The following is a 17,817-nucleotide window of genomic DNA, read 5'->3' as shown; positions in this document are numbered from 1 at the left end:
CATTGATAGCTTGCCACCGCTGGAAGAAAGGAAGATTGATTGTATGTGAGTTTCTGTCTTGTGGCTGATGGAGTGAAATAGATAAGTAGGTGCATGTTGCAACTGAAGGATTTTTACCAGCAAAACATTTAGCAACTCTTTTTCATACTGTTTTTCCAGGGGGTAGCAGAGAGTGAACTCTCACCGTGGGTTTTTGTCTGTCCAGTTACCTCTTTTCACAAAACCGGTAGAGAATTAACTGTCTTTGAAACAAAAATCTTTTTGTTAATTGAATTGAAATTGGCCAATCTCCTTTAACTTTTGAGTTCACACATACATTTGATTTCATCAAGAGCCCATTAGAAACTACATTAAAGTGCTTACTCAGGATTGCTCCTGATTATCTCCATTATTTGTTCATGTTAGATGAAAAAGTGTGACAAATTTAACATTACTTCATTTTATTGCAGATCAAAACCTTGGAGCAGAACAGAATAATAGAAGAACTCAATAAGTCTCAAGGCAAATTGGAAAGAATGAAAGAAAAAGCTGAGAAACAACTTACCTCTGTCAAATCAGAACTTCTTTTAAAGGAGCATCAAGCTACTGAAGATAAAGAAAAAAACAAAAATATGTTAGAAGCAGTTACCAGTGAGATGAAGGTGCTTAAAACAACCCTTGCAGAATTAGCAAAAAGAGAGGGACAGGTAGGTGTATAGGTGTTTGACAAGTGCTAGCTGTCACTTAGAATATAAGACTGTGGTATAGGTGGACCAGCTATCCAGCTGTGCTGAAAACTTTTGTGAACATTATTAAACAAGGAAATTTTAGGTCATACTTGTGAGCCAGAGTGGCAGTTGTGATTCTGAGAGGCAAAGCTATTCTTCAAGTTATATATGCAACACAATGAATAATAAATGCAGGCGTTTTCTTTGTTCACTGCAGAATATTATATCACCTTTTGGAGAAGTATAAAAATGCCTTAAAATCCTAGTATTTTTTCAAGGTATGTTTTTTTTCTATATATCTTAGGTATAAAACTTATGTGCATGTGACCGTGTATAGGCCATAAATTCAAAGAGTGTTGGAAAAGATCAGAAAATTAAAAAAAAACCAAAACAAACCAGACTTAATATTGAACGTAACTATTTTGGGTCGATTTGTGACATATAACTTCACTAAAGTTTAGGTAAGAAAAATGTTTGTGGTAACTCACTTTGGGGAGGGTATAAGGAGTTTGTGGGAAACACATTAGTAAATGTGTTCCATTCTAATTTCAAAAAATTGTGAAGTATGTATGTAATTGCCTTTGCATATTGTGTTTTGTAGCAAGATTATAGATGGCATAATTGTTGAAAGCCAATGGGATACTTCTTTAAAGTAAAAAATGTGTAATTTTAAATTCCTTATTCTAACTGCTTAGAACTATGTTAATTTCTCCAGATAAAATTTTTGCGCTATATGTTGGCCTTGGCAACAACTCCGGATGAAATTTAAGAATGCTATTTCAAAAAATGAGTCTAGAAAAGTATTGTTTTGCTCACATGGACTAAAAACCAACCACCTGGGGATCTTTCTTCCTGCAAAGCTTTAGCACGGTTTTGTTTTATAATGAAGGTTAGAAATTTGGTAGGAAAATTTAATTTCTTCATATGTCTCATGAGGAAACGAAGCATCCTGCACACAGAAGAAGGTATGAATTATGTTCAGGAAATGATTCCATGGAGTCATACATGGAGTACTTGCTAAAACACACAAATGTTTAATTTTTACTGATTTGAACCCAAGGTGTTTCAAGCCACTTGAATACTGTTGCAGTGTTCTTTGGCCAAATTTGAAGAACATGGGAAAAGTGAGGTAAGTGGGCTACAAAGTGCAGAATGCTCAAGCACAGCATAGCACCAGTTCTCAAGCTTTCTGGGTTAGTGAAAGAAAAATGTCAACTTACAATTCACCAGCATCCACAATCTTCTGCATCACAGGAACATTTCAAATACCTGCAGGTGGAACTATACTGCTAAACTGGGAGCAAAGCTGTTTGCAAAACCGATGCCTGGTACTTGTGCAGTGCTGATTAGCAGCAATAGCATTTTAAGAATATGAGAATTGCCAGTAATATTCATAGCATACCGTCCTGTATCTTAACAGTTTGCTTAGCTAAAATCCGTCCTTAAAATAAGCTACTGTTGCTAAATCAGAGAATTAGTTCTAAGCTCTCTCTCTCACTAATTAACATGTGAGGTTTTTTCCTGACTTCTCCTGAACCATTACCCAAGGAGAATTCCTTCCTTATCCCCAACCCTGTGTAGTTCTTCACCTGCTTTGGGCTGACTTGTTCTTCCTTCTCAGGGAAGCTAAACAAGACCAGACTTCTCTCACTCTCTGTAAAAGGTAGCTGATGCAGATGTTAAATACTTCTCTGAGCACATGTGTATATACTTAATCTGAATATAAGCACATCCATGTCATCTGTGTGTGTATGCATGTTAAGAAAACTACTAGAAACTGAAATTGCCGTTACCCGATGGAGTTGTTGATGTGGCCAGGTTGACAGCTTGTACATGCATTGCATGGTTTTTTCAGGTATACTCTGCTTTCCATGGATATCACTATGTGGAATGTTAAATAACATCGTAATATTGCGTGGCTATTTGCCATGCTGCAAAATTAAAAGTATGCAGACGTGAACTACTGCCAACTGGTTAAGACATTGATTTGTCTTGTGGTCATAAAGAAAGGCAGAACATACCCAAGTGAAGTCAGAAATTAAGATCAGATTGAAATAATTTAAAATTAACTCATAATTGGCATTTAACAGAGTGTTTCTGGTTTTTTTTTTTTCTCTTTAGACTATTAATTCCTACAAGTTTAAGAGGAGAAATTAGCTTTGGTGTTTCTGTGTTTTGTTCCTTTTTTTTTTTTTTAAGAGAACGCACAGAATCAAAGCATCCAAACTGTTAAAAGTGAAGCCCTGTAAGAAGAGTGTAATAACACTGCCAATCTGCTTTAAGATTAACAGTCAGCTCTGGTGACTGTAGCGAATAACAGCAAACCGTGCATATTCTTGGGTAGACATATAAAACCATTTAAAAAAAAAAAAAAGGTGTTTAAAGCATTATTAAATCATACCGCAGAGTAAAAACCAGAGAGGTGAAGCTGTATGTGAAGAGTCAAAAAAGTAGAGATTACTAGAATGGATATATAGTGGGAAATTAGTTGGATATATTGAAACTTTATGAGTAAGTGTAAGTTTACAGATATCCATACTGGATTTCCTCTGTCTGTGGGGTGAACAGAAACCCTTCTGACTTCGTATGTCATTATTGCATATTTCTGAATATAAATAAATATCAGCATAGCCAACATTCATTTTAATAAGACTAGATAAAGGGTATGCATAATGACTGATGGCAAAAGGATGTTTACAGGGACTGATAACATCAGTATGTGACCACTGCAGTCAACTACAGATTAAAATCTGAATATATTTTATTTTTATATCAGTTTAACTCAAGTCCTTATTTGCAGTAGTACTTGGAGTAAGAATATAAATGTCAATGTTTCGACTGAGTTTTTGATGGTTTTGTTATAAGGATTTTTTCCAGTCTTATTTTCCTTTTTTTTTCTTTTGTCTTTCTATTGCAATAAGACGCCTTCTACTTTCCCGTAGCTACAGAGTGAAAACTAAATGTAGTGTCTGTTTTTTACTTCTGCTCCCGCCTCCTGATATCTTGGGTTAATGCTCTAAATTGCATTCACTTCCTTTCTTTTACTTCAGATAATTTTACTCACTAGATGGAAAATGCCAAGAAAATTTATCATGAGCGCTTACTGCTGTAGCAAACCTTTGGTTTTGAGTCTTTAGTGATGTTTGTCTTTTATTATTTCTCTCCTTTACTTCAAATTGTGACTGTCTTAGAAATACTAACTGCTATTGAAGAAAGACTTAAATAGAGAGTTAGGTGGTACTTCTATTAGCTTGTAGTATTTCAGCAGAACTGTTGTGTTCTTAATACCTCTGTTGCATTGTTTTTAAAGCTGAAATATGTTTCTCATGTAATTTTTTTTTCTAGGTCTTATACATTTTAGTGCAAGATTTTAAAAAGTTGTTCATGATGTGCTTACAGCACTGTATCCACTTAAGAGTGTAAACACGCATCTTGCTCCACATGAGACGTGGTAGCGTTCTAAAGATTGTCCAGCATGTATCGTCTGTTGCTTTTGTTTGGAGTTTTTAAAATTCAGATTGATGTCCCCTGGCGGGGCATTTTTGTGTCCAAGAGTGATGGTTCTCTTTGTCAGTTCATGTGGAGAATTTCTCTTTGTAGTCAACCCTTTTTCTGCATTTTCACTGAACTACAGCTTTGTCTGCACTGTACTTTATATGCCACAATATAATAGTCAGAAAAGTTGTTTTTTGTCTAAGTCTTATTCCATTAAAGTGGGAAAAAATCCTCAATTTAAAATGCACATAAATGAATGGCTTAAAGGATTTCTTTAAGGGCTCTGTGTGCTTTCCAGTTTAGGTTATTTGCCGATGAAAGTTATTGAATTCTTAACATATTTATTGTCCATTCAGTATAGCTGTGACCTGCTTTTCCCATCAGAAATAAAGAGTGAGATGATTGTGTATACGCTTTAATTTGTATCTATTCCCTCTGGCAAAATTCTGCCAGATTGATAATCTGTGTCAGTGCAGCAAATTTAATTTGATTGCATTTGATACATGGTTGTAGTGCAATTTGGTTTACTCACAGTTGCCATAATTAAGTTGAACAGCTTGCAATAGCAAAGATACGAGAGCAAGAAATCTGGTGCAAAGCGCAGACCCTAATGTGCTCCGGGGGATCACTTGGGTTTGCTGTATATAGATGTCTTGTGGGGGTTTAATTCATCCAAAGACTGGGTCTTTGCAGAGGGCTGCCTTGATCTTTTAACATAAAGTCTGTATGGAAGCAAATCCTGGCTCTGCTGCCTGCGCGTTCTGTCTGTGAACCAGATGTTTAAAGAAATCTTTAGCTCCTGCTAAATTGTACTTGCCTAGCACACTGCCAAAGCCCCACAGTCAGTGATCTCCAACTTGGCGTTGAAGAGAATATATGGGAACTTTGGGGGTTTTGGTGTTACATTGTTCCAACGTTTCATCCAAGACATTGCACTGCCTTGGTAAGACAGATAGCTGGGACTGAATTCTCAAATCCTTCTGCCCTATACTGTCTTGGTTTCCATATTTGTTTTTCGGAACTGATGGCAGCTCCTTAGGGTTTGTACTGGGATGAAACGAACTTGGCAAAGTCTTGGAACAGAGACCTTGTTTTCAGGTTTTTTGCAGCTTGCCTCGCAGATGTTATAACTGCTTTAGAGTTCTGCACAGTATTCTTGGGGATGGACATGTATTTCAGGAGTGCTTTTATCTCCGTTTCAGGAGTGCGTTTATCTCCTCCTTACCATTAGCCGTCAGCACGATTGGTGGAGTGAGGGTGCTGCCACACAGCACGAGTCTGGCTTCTTGATGGTTTTGATGTTTCTGTGACATTTTGAGTCTGTTATGCTTGGGAATGGGGATCTTGACGTTCAAATAGATAGCAAGACAAGCATGTTTCCTCAAATAGGAACATTTTCCTCTTTTAATTGTATGTTGATGATAAGGGGTATTAAGGTATTGGTCACTTGGGCTGTGTAATGCATTGTCCATTGAAGAGGCATTGAAGTTGGACTTACAATTAATCCATACTGTGAGTTGAGAAGAGTAAATCAGCATTCACGTTCATGTGATCTTAAGTTTTTAATCTAGTTGCTGGCAGGGTCACTAGTGATGACAATTACTTGCAGATGCCTGTCCATTTGGAACTGCAGAGAGAAAGCTGGTTTCTTTAATTACTTTGCCAAATACCCTTCCTATGATATATGTTCAACAGCTATGCACAGAAGAAAAATGAGCATTTCCCAGGCTGCATCTTGAATTTTGGCTGCATCCTGATTCCAAGTCAAAGTCAGACCGAAGGATGTGCCAAACCTCCACCTTTCTTCTAACTTCCTCCTTTCTGCTGTGGTGTCCACAAGAAAGCGCACGGTAGAGGGGAGCGGTGGCAGGCAGCGGTCGGGAGCTTGAGGTCAGGACCAGCACCTTAGCTTATGCTGTGGGATGTGCCCACCAGAGTTTCCAGTTGCTTGTATAGTTTGCAGTCATCTAGGTCAAGTACAAGTCCTCTTCATGTCTTTTCCTCAGTTTTCATTGTTGAGTCAGCAGGGAAAACACGCCTGTGAAGGATACTGAAGAATGCTTGAAACTGTTTTGTGTTCAAGATCCTTAGCACCTCAGCTGCTTACATGTTTTGTTGTCTGGGGTATGCCCCAAAAGGCTGTTTCCATCCTCTTCAGCTCTCTGTATTGAGCAACAGCAGAAATTCCTGTATTTTGCACTGCTAATACAAATGCATGTTTTTGTACGTATGCATATATGTATATGTTTTTCCAGGCATCTCCTTTGCTTGGTATTTACAGTAATTCCTTTCTGTTTGCTCTTGCAGCTGGCAGACTTCCGAGAGGTGGTCTCACGGATGCTGGGCCTCAACATTGCCAGCCTGGCTCTTCCTGACTATGAAATCATTACACGTCTTGAAAGGTTGATTCACTCTCATCAGCACCACTACTTCCCCTGTGTCTGCCTCAAAGATGTGGCAGGGGCACCAGAGGAACACTCGCAAAGAAACATACAGCTTCTTCACTGAAACACACGTTTTGTAAGGAGACGGAACAAAGTAAAATTTTCTTTTGTGCTTCCCTACCTGCTAGACATGCATAGAAAACAGATATTTGATTCTGTTGCCTACTCTACAGATACTGACTTGGGCTGATTTTTAATGTTTCAGTAGGGAGACTGAGCCGAACGGATAGAGTAAAGCCAGCAGCCTAGAGATAGCAAACAGAACATCCCTGGGCAGCGTAATACTTCAGCTATGAAAATGATAGGCAATATGTGAACAATGTCTAGCCCTCCAGTTTCATTGCAGAGGCATTGAAGGTATGGGCCACCCGAGGTCAGTTCGCAGTTTTGGGGAGTACGTGCTAATGAATGTCAGCTTCAATGACATTCCTTGTGCTTTACCTCTGGGTGACGGGGATGAAATAAAGTGGGGGTTGTCTCACTGCTGTTCCTCTTGCAAAATGAGACCTCTCTCAGCATTTTTACGCATAAGGACTTTAGCTTCAAGACAGATGGAAGTTAGACAGAGGACTATCACAATTTTGGAACAAGGGATTTTTTTCTTCTGTTGTCTTCATTAGCCGGCTCTTGTGCCAAAACAGTAAGTTACACTTTTTCAGCAAAGGCTTTCACAGGGTGCAGTCATGTGCCTGGTGTAGATATATTTGGTAAAATTGCATGTTGCCCTTGGTCATGGTGCCTTGAAAATTTTTCTTCTAGCTGCTGTATTCCTTGGGCAACTAATCCATAGGCCAAATAAGTGGCAGTTCTTCTGAGTTAATAAGTTGTTTTAAAATGCTTATTTGCTACAGAAAATAGTTGAATTACTGAAGTCATTCAGAAAAGCAATGGTGAGGTGTCCAGAATCGCCTCTTAATCATAAAATCTGCTTGTCTATCGCCCTTTCTGAGTGTTGTTAAACTTCATGATTTTTTAAAAAGAAATTTGAACAATAAATTTGTTTTAATAGCACACTCAACATGATTCTATGTGTTTTAGTTGTCTCTTCCCATTATATATTTCATATGGATGTGTCAAACAGGAAAGAAGACTTACCTATTTATGTCTGACCGTTGTGGACTTTCTACAGTATCTCAGCAAACAATAACCCACTTTCTAAAACTGAGCACACTATTTTAAGAAAAATGAGGCTTTTTCAAGTAACTGTGTGGTAATTTTGGTATCTGGCTAGGGACTCAAAGCATTATAAGTTGCTTTTATTTCACTTGCCTCTGAAGAATCATTTCTCAGTGACTTGTTAGTAAAAAAACAAACAAACAAAAAAAAACCCCAAAACACCCAAGCTTTTGCAAAATCGGTCATTTGAGGAGAATATGGTAAATCATATATTCTTATGCTCCTGCGGTTACCTGGATTAAAATCAATTTCCTTTCTTGTTTTATAATGCAACATTGTTTTTCAGGTAAAGTTTAATAAATGGGATAAAGGGAAAAGTTAATATTAAATTATATAGACTTAAACTTAGGAAAGCACCACAATTTCAAAGTAAAATGAAAGATTGAAATGTAAATATTTTTAGGCATGATATGTTGGTTGGAAATTTAGAGGGTGGAAAAAGATGTAATAATTTTCTAATTCTTTGTGGGAGAATACAAGTAGTTTCAGCTTGTGTTTTGCTGGTTCTGTAGGCACTTCTCTTCCTCTTGAGTTATTACGAAACAACAAAACCTGTTTTCTTCATCCACATTAATAAATATTATACAAAGCATATTTTACCACATTTTGCAATTTAAATAAACTGCATTACAAAATTAGGTCCACTCAGCCCAGATAATACATTCATAACTTTAAGAAATTGTCTCCGAGAGTGCCAATCATAAAGTAAGTATGCATATTTGGCCATATTTTATGGTTGTGAGATGATTTCCTAATGTCTGCCAGGAGATTTAAAATCTGCCATGCTCAGCAGTCCTGTGTCCTGCCGCCCCCTGACCAGCCGTGAAGTTCCAGCCCCACAGAAGCCACCAGCAAAGTTCTCCAAATTACCTCAGAGGAGGCAGGTTTTCGCATGACGTCAGTAGTGAAGCTTGATTACTGTCTTGTGTGTTAGGCCAACAGAAAGTAGAATAAGGGTTTTCTAATGCCTTTTTTTAACACAGTGGATCTATATTTTTTAAATATTAATGCTAATGTTCATCAAGGAATATGACCTCTTAGCTGACTATTAATATTCCCTGTATTTGCTTGACTTTGGGAAGAGTACCGACATCTTCGTTCATTTAGCCAAAGCAAATACCAAAAAAAAAAAAAAGTAATTTGATGTGAACAAAGTTCAGGTGATTTTTGACCCATGTAATGTAATTAACCCCTGAACAAGGTTTAAACTGACTTGCAATCTTTTTTTTAATTTTGCTTCATACAGCATTGAACTTAGTCTTCCTTTTGGAAAAAAGAAATTAAAACAGGCTTGTGAATGTTTTCAACATTTGTTTCAAACGTTTTCTTCTTTTTTAAACCGAGATGTATTCAACACAAGACAGATTTGATGGAAACCTGGAAGTGTGTATGAAGGCTGTGTCAGCAGACACCCCTCTTTCAGTAGATTATTTTTACTAGGTTGGTTTGTATTAATAAAAGGTATGGGATTAAGAGTTTGCTATCTGTTCATAATTACTCTTCTATTGTGGTAAAGGATTCTTGATTTATCAACAGAATACATGTTTAAAAAAAAAAGTAACGTGTGTGAAATCACAGAATGGTACAGTTACAGGGCTAGATTTTTTTTCTCCCAGTAATAGCTGAACCAAGTCCAATGAAGACAACTTCATTATTTCAGATTGGCAGTGTTAAAGAAAGGCAAAACTCAACAAATTAAAATGTTGCAATTGTAGATATTGAAATGAAATAATTTACATGTCATAAACATTATACTAATGAAATCACAATGCAAATAGAAAAATGAGTGTTATAACATTATGAGTTTATTAAAATATATGCAACTGAATTTTTGTCTCTACAGCATATTGTTGCTAATACAGTCTTCGAAACACAGGAATTAATGCAGTAGAACCATGATTCCTCAAAGAAATTAAGTGCAAAAGCATTAAAATGCTTTGCTGAATTAGAATTAGGAAGAATAAAGACAGATCACCTTAAATTACTCTTTGACTTACGTTGCTCTGGAGTTTGTTATTACTGTATAAAGCAGTTTGCTTGCTTTTCCACGTTTTCTTTCTGTGGATGGGGTGTGCATCATCCATGTTTTCCTAGGGCTGTTCAGTTACTGGATTATTTTGCACATTATGGTGGTGCAGGGGAGGGGAAATATGGATGACCCAAGTCATAATAGATTTTAAATAAAAGAAAAGCGGGTGGAGAATCGGGCACATTTCTAGAGGGAAAGACTACTGGATCATGTATTCTCTCAGACTTTTTCATATAAAATAGAAGTATTTTTTAAGACTACAGATGCTGACCGTTTCTCTTGACCATCAAAGAGAAAAAGGGGGAGGAATGGAACAAAATGAAGTGAAATTCTCTATGAATTTAGAGAAAAGGGATCTCTGATATTACTGAAGCACAGAAAACAATATTAGTTAACTATGTGGAAAATAGAAAAAATGATCGTTTGCCAGAGTAGAAATTGGAAAGAATGTTCAAACATAATCCTTTTCAAATGGAAGAATTCAGATTGCTTTGTTCTTCTGTCAAAACAAGTAAGAATCCTCTATAGCAATGCTTTTTTTTTCTGGAAGAAAAGGAGGATGAGTTTATTAGACTGTACTCGTAATTACTCAGGAATAACTGAGGCAGAAATAAAAGACCTACAAGACAATTTGCTTGAACAGAATAGATGACACTTCTGACAGTTTTAGTGTCAGCTAATGAGCCATGAGATGAAGAAGAACACTTCTTTTGAGAAGGCAATAAATAAAACAGTTGAGATGTTTTCTTATTCCCCCCCCCCCCCAATTACTTACACTTTTGGTAAGTAGAAGAAACAAGAAAAAGAAGATTGCAGTGTGAGCAAATGGGGTCCAAACTGTTAACTTCCAAGTAGCCCCAGGTAGAGAAACCAACTGTCCGATGGCTTTTGGTGATGCTGGGGATGGGACTAGAGGGCAGAAGTCTAACCAAGCTGGGAGCTGAATAGGATTCGGCCCCTGGATATGTATATGCACACAGGTGTTTTTATAAAAGGATGATTTGGGCTTTTTTGGGGGGAGTGGAATGTTGGTGTGTGGGGTGGAGAAGATGTGTGCTTGGTTATAAACCAAACATTCAATTTACTATTAATATTATTTTTAAATAGGCCACTGAAAGCAATTTAATGTGAAAAAAGATCCTTGATCTACAAAATATTCCTGTTACCACACCTTAATAGTGACAAATGCTCTTTAGGGCGCTGAGTTAAGAGGCCTGAATTCGTTCTAAAAGAATAAGCTTAGTTTCCCCTCCCAAAATCGGGACGCTGCCTGCTGGGGGCAATCATTCCTGCCAGGCAGCGTAGCCAACCTCTGTCCGTGCCGTGCAAGCACCCTGCGGGCAGCAGAGCCCACCACGAAGGGCTGCCTGGGTCTGCGCGGCCTGTCTGGCTGTGCTCACGCTGGTGCGTGCCGTCTGTCTCCCCCTCGGCTGCCAAGTCCCCTCCTCGGCCATGACCCTGGCCATCTGGGATGCTGTACTGCTCATCAGGCCGTGCGCTGGGAGCTCTGATGACAAAACAAATATGTGGTGGTAGCTGTGGGATGCTGGAAGACCTTCCCCAGTGTTGCTATGAAGGCAGCAACACACCAGCAGAGCTGACTCAGCCCTTTCCCCTTCTGGTCATGTTTTCGTCTTGTGAGGAAGAGCATGACCACAGCGGCTCTGTGGGATGTGGCAGGGCATTAAGGAGAGCCTTGCAAATGGGGCCGTAAATCTGGGCAGATCGAAGAGCCACCTCTGATCCCAACAAGGGAGCGTCTGCAGTCTGTAGCCGGTGCTTTGACTGATGGCCAGACTCCTCTTGGGCTCAAGCTGGCACAGTGAGGAAGCAAGAAGCACCAAGACAAACATTTTGATGCATTTTTTCTGTATATCCTTCATTCTTCTGTAAATCCTTCATACTTCAGTAACAGTGTAAAAATATGCAGTATAAATTACAAAGTAGTAGTATAAATTGATATGGGCAGCTGCTCTGGCTGGCTTCTTGGCCTTAGGGGCGCTCAAAGACTCACAATTAACTCAACAGGCATCCCAAAGGACAAGCAGAAATACGGTACTGGCAGGCAACTCTCAGACCTTTCTTTGAAGTAATTTGTTGTTTTTTCTTAGCCTCCACATGCTCTGTTAAATTTGCTGTCATTAACAATATCTTTCTCACCTTGATCTTTCACAGATCACTTATCTGCAGCGAAATCTCTGTGGCCAGCCCTCTTCTTCATCCCAGCAAGGTTTCAAGCCCGTCCGCTGCAGGGAGCCCCAGTGTCAGTCGGGTTGTATTGGGCTGCTGGAGAAATCTGTCCACGCTCTTGCTCTGCTGCTACTTTCTGTCCCTCAGCCCTGGCAGCATCCTCCTGCGCTATGCACCTCACCTCTAGCCAGGGTGCGATCAGACCTCTGCAGCGTTGCGCGGAGTTCAGCAGACACCAAGATACAGTTCACTTGTGTAAAACTGTAGAGCCTTTTAGACTGCTGCAGACAGCTGAAGATGCTTCATACCTTAAGTGGTTTTCTGGAGCTGCTGGGGTGGGGGCACTAAGTATGCTCTTGTGTGGGGAGGAGAACGAGCAGAAAGGTTTTGGTCAACCTAAAGGGATCCTGTGAAATAGCAAGCCTATGTCAGGCATATGACCACCAGGGGACAGATACGTACTGCTGGTTTGTGGTAGGAGAGGTGGAGCTGCAAGAAGGAGGAGGAGGAATACGAGGGTAAAATGATGGCAGCAGACAAACCAGACAGGTGCAGATGTTTGTGAAGCAGACTGCAATCGTTTTTATAGCAGAAGTACTATGGCCATCAGTGTAGATGAAGGAATCCTGCAGGTTATGGCATAGAAGTCCCTTAGAGCTTTCCTTGGACATCAGTCCAAGCCAGGCTGCACAGAAAAGTGCTAGATGAATGCTGAGATTATCACAATAATATCAATGTCTAATCATTTTGATATTGTTTCGTATTACAGACATTTAGAATAATACTTCTATGGTGTCACTTCAGCGTGCGACACCACTGGCTAGGTCTGGCTGCCTTTGAGAATATGGATGGAGAACAGTTGAACAGAGGATAGACAACAGTGTTGGGGAGTGTCCAGCAGGAAAGGAGAAGTAGTGTGGCTCATGTAACATTTAGGGATCCAAATCTGAGCATGCATTCATGACATGTAGCTGCCTGAGGGTTTGTGGAAGGAGGTAGGGACAGAGAGTATTTGAGATGCATCTCACAAAGTCACAGAGCTAAAATGGATTGATTCAAGTGGCTAAAAATATGCTTGAAGATGACTTCCCTTTTTTACTGTTAGCAACTATTCATCTCAGCAGTTCAAGATAGCAGGCCACGGAGAGCATAGGAATCAAAAAAGAATAAATATTTGAAAAAGCAACCAGTAAACAGAGATGGATTTAGACTAATGACCTAAACAGAAAATAACGTAATGGGTTCAGAGTTGCGCAGACTAATTCTCTGTTGAGAAATCTTAACTGCAAAGCTTTATAAACTCCTCCTGACTTGTGGATGAGCTTCAGGATAGAAACAAGAGGAGCTAGTTGCCCTTGGAAATCTGCCCATGGTGTAGAGGGAAAAAGGCAAGATGGAGCAGGAGGAAGGGCTGATGAAGTGCCCGAGGACTGCTGCCTGGCTGGTTTTCAAATCAAGGTAGATAAGCTTCCTTTCAGTCTCATGAAGCTCTCACAAAGCTCTATGAATGGCGATGCCTGCGCCAGCAAGTGACAGAGATCCAAAATCTCCCCAGTTAGGTTAACCATTTTTTACAACTTTTTTTATTCTTAAGCAGTGTGCTTTCAAATACTTCTAATATAGTTCTTTATAGTGGCTTCCTGGCCTGAAAGTCAAAGAAGAGGTTGTATTTCTCCAAAAATGTTCCCTCTGTGGTTTTCCTAAGAAATTCTTGCCTGGTTTGGGAGTTCAGTTTATATATGTGTCTGTAGCACTAGTGTCATTGCCTGTAATGCAATGTGATGCTTTGCTTTTATTTACAGTAGGAGTGAAGTCTTCCATGCCAGCCGACAGAATTTATTCATTCAAAAATTCACGCCAAAATGGTTCGGTCCTTCCTAAGAACAAGACTATTGGAAAACCCCATAATTTGCCTATATCCATGAATAAAAATCTGGCAATTTGGAGCAATTCAGGCCAGAGTAAAAAATGACCTTCTTTATAATGAGCGTTCCTGGCTGCTCTGGGCCGGAGCAAAGGTTGACACATCTCTCTGCTCCCAGTGCTCTTTTCACTAGTAACAAGTGAGAGTGGAAGGAGTGGTCTGGCTCAAAGCCACAAGGGAAAAGAGTCGCACTCGGGAAGGAGCTAGTTATGGCAGGTTTCACGGAAGGGAAGAGAAAGGAAGTTTCATGGGAGAGATACAGGAAAGGTGGGCTGCGGGGAAAAAAAAAAAGGGAGAGGTGTGAGTAGCTGGGTAGGGATGTGGGAAGGAGTGTTTGGGAGAGCTGAAGCTTGGGAAGCGAGCAGTGGGTACCGGTGAGGACGGGAGCAGTTCGGAGCTTCCTAGTCATAGCCCAGGATGAAGGACAGGGGGGAAGACAAGGGAGGGAGACTGAGGCTGAGACTGTTGGGTGCAGCAAGGGAAAAACCCAGGAACGGTATGAAAAAATCAGCACTCGCACGTCCGAATGAAGGAGGATGAGTGGGAGGAAGCAAGGTGACATAGGATGGAAAAAACTATACAAAACAGTGTTTTGTTGTGCAGCGACTCTCTTGCTTTGTGTGCATCACTGCAATCGCTGCAAGTGCCTTCTAGCAGTGATGCATGCTGCCGGACTACTGTTTGGCAAGTGCTGTTTGCTTCCTTGTCCACCTCTCACAGGGACTGTCTTGAGTCAAATCTGTTTGCGTGAACAGCGCTACTCCCAGCATTTCACACCAGCAGGAGACGGGACATGCAGTCTTTGTGAAGTTTTTCCACTGTGTTTATGTACATGCATCCTGCATATGGGAAGGGCTTTAATATCTGGTTTTTGGAGGTGGAGAGAACCCAGAATGGCTGTTAAATATCAGTTGGAGTTATGAGGGTGAATATCCTCTGAAACCCAGGGACACAAGATTGAAAAACAGACACAACCACAACTAAAATAATCTGCTTCCTGCCTCTGGCAGACTTCAGCAATACTGTCAAAATGAGGGAGTACGAAGAAAAAGTTGGTTTGAAAATGGTCTCAATGCAAGGGTGAAAAATAATTTTTTGAAATGTAGGAATACCTAAGACAGAAATAATTCTATTTCTCTCACCTAGCACTTTTCAGCTTCTTGCTTACTGTAACGGCAACTGCTGTTTCATTTTGAGAAAGTGAGAAATCAATGGGGAATCCCTCCCATTACTCACTGCCACCATCTGAAGCCTTTCACCCATTAGTATTCAACAGATGACTAAGCTACAGTTTCACCTCGTGGTAGCAGGGCGCTGTGGTTTGACTCTCCCCGGCAAGGCTTCTGGTCCCTGCCTGCCCTCCACTGCTTGGCCCTTGCAGAAGATGAGTCTCCCAAGGACACAGCTAAAATACTGACGAAACTATCTGGAAAACTGCAAAATGTTCAGAAGGTGGCCTTTTCCATGAAAAAGAGTTACCATGAAGAAAAGTCACTTTTCCCACTGGTAGAGTTCCCGACCCTTCCCCGTTCCAGTGGCGGGAGAAGGTGGGGAGAAGCAAGAGTAGAAAGACGTCACTTTTGACTTGTGGCCGGTGTCTCGGTGAGTTTGCCTAGCGTCGGCTGGATGAAACACTTCACCAAAGGATCTCCGCTCAGTACATTATTAAACCCAGAAGATCGGAGGAACTGCAGCTTTGGATAGCGGCTGAGAATCCTGTGTCTCCTCCATACGATAGAGAAATTTGTTTTACAGTTTCTAAATGAAACAGGATTTTAAAAGTCTTTTCTATGTGTATTCAATGGAAGATAATTATAGTTATACCATCACAAAGACGCTACTCAACAAAACAAACTAGTAAATTTAATAAATTAATGCTTCTTACAGGAAGAAAAAATTGCTGGTGATTACCACATGTCCTTAACAGCATCAATGGTGTAGTTCACACAATATGCAATTACTGTTTGCACTACTGTTTTGAAAAGGAAAATTTCATGAATGTCAAGTATTTTATTGTTCCATTTTACAAATCCCAGGGATCTAGTAACTATGTATGTCCCCTTTGCCATCCCAAATCCTGCAAGTTTGCCAGCTATTTAGTTACAAACATGTTTTATGACTTAGCACTTGTATAAATCAGATTCTGTGAAACACTGTGAATATCAGAATTATTTTACATTTTAGAATGTGTAAGAATATGGGTTTTTTACGTACTTTGGCCTTTATCTCTGTCATAGTTAAACCCCCAAAATACATTTGCAAGCTATTTTTTTGCCAGAGCAAAATGTATTTTTTTAATAATAGGAGAATGTTGCTTTCTGCTCTATGGTCCAAGGCTCCAGTTCTGGAAAGGTTAAGCACTGAATGTTTTATTCTCTGTTTAAAAGGAAGGTAATTACAGTTGCCCACCCACCTTCAGAAAGTTCTTTAAAATTTTCATAGATGAAGCACTAGAGCATTATGATTTTATATTTGGTTACATAAAAGACTCCCTATAATTTGTTGAATTTTTTCTTTAGAAAAATTTGGAAATATCATTCTATGTTATTTGCTTCTAGTTTTGCTTTTAGCTTACAATCAATTGTAATGACATTTATTTCTAAGATGGATTGTAATTTTCACATCCCCAAAATTGCAATCCTCGCTTAAGCTGTTCTGAAAAGTCTCTTATAGATGACCACATACTTTCAGTGGCAAATTGAGCTGCTTTGGAGAATAAATTTCTCAACACAGTACACTTTAAATAATATTTCACAAATGAGACTATGCCTGTCTTAAAGTTGTAGTCAGAAGTTAACGCTTCTTCGGTTTTACCACTCCGCTGGTTCTCAGCTAGGCACAGGTTAGTGACCTTGTTATTCAATGTTAAACAGAAAAAGTTTTCTCATGATAACATTCATATGTGAGCGAAACACATGATAACATGTCTTCATACTGCTATCATGTGAGTGAAAAATTGCAGCAGCGGTGCAACTGCCCAAACCTCTGCCATGCCTTCTTGTGCTTTGGGAAGCTGGAATTGTGTTCCTGGGGAAGAATAAAGGTTTACAAGGGACTTGGGTGTGACACTAGCCAGTATTTTCCTTTTAACCACCTTGATTACTTTTTGAGAACCTACTGTCAGAGCAACTCTCTAACTAATGAACACCATGGTAATGCACTCCCTTAATCAGTGCCTATCCTTTAGACCTTAAGTGCAGGTTTAGCACCATTGCCCATATGTAAATTAAAGTTGTAAAGAAAAGTGTCAGAATACAAAAATACTAAGCTAAAAGCAAAACTAGAAGCAAATAATAGTCATATTGATGATGATAACAAAATGATAATGCTGACTTATTTCTAACAGACACATTTCTTTGCAAATGTTTTAACAATAGCCTACTAATAGCTACAAATATAATTAGAGTACATTAAATTGCAGTAAAATAAGTCATTAATAATTACTTGTGATTTATTAATTATTAATAATAAGACTGTGCTCCGACATAGTACTTTCTACGGCAGGATCTCAAAGTGCTTGACAAAGGACTGCTGGCCCATTGTTTCTGTCTTTACAGACAGAGAAACTACAACAAAATGAAGTAACTTGCTGAAAAATGCAGCAAAGCGCAAGGCGGCTGGATCGCTGCATCTTCTGATTCTGTCCTGGTGCCGGGCCGCACATCTGTGCTGCATCTGGACCTGATACTTCACTGCTTTTCCTGGGCTCCTTTTTCAGCTGCATTTCCTGACATGTAATTATTAGAGAGCACAGATCTTCCTGCAATACAATAAAACCTCCAATTTAACAATTGCTAAAGGAACTACGTTTGTGTCACTGAAACAAGATGCATTTCTTGATGAAACATACGA

General features: G+C 39.5%; 1 protein-coding gene across 1 annotated transcript in view; it reads left to right on the top strand.

Annotated features, from left to right (window-relative positions):
* Window positions 1–7,664, top strand: part of CCDC170 (coiled-coil domain containing 170) — a 45,223-nt gene extending 37,559 nt beyond the window's left edge. The window contains exons 10-11 of the mRNA XM_076333840.1: window positions 450–686; window positions 6,510–7,664. Coding sequence (XP_076189955.1) covers window positions 450–686; window positions 6,510–6,710 — 438 coding nt within the window. The 3' untranslated portion in view covers window positions 6,711–7,664. The remainder of the gene's footprint in view (window positions 1–449; window positions 687–6,509) is intronic.
* Window positions 7,665–17,817: the final 10,153 nt, after the last annotated feature.

Source organism: Aptenodytes patagonicus, chromosome 3 (genome assembly GCF_965638725.1).
Source record: "Aptenodytes patagonicus chromosome 3, bAptPat1.pri.cur, whole genome shotgun sequence".
Classification (NCBI taxonomy): Eukaryota; Metazoa; Chordata; class Aves; order Sphenisciformes; family Spheniscidae; genus Aptenodytes; species Aptenodytes patagonicus.
Note: the sequence above shows the minus strand (reverse complement) of the source record. Positions and strands in the feature narration are given on the sequence as shown.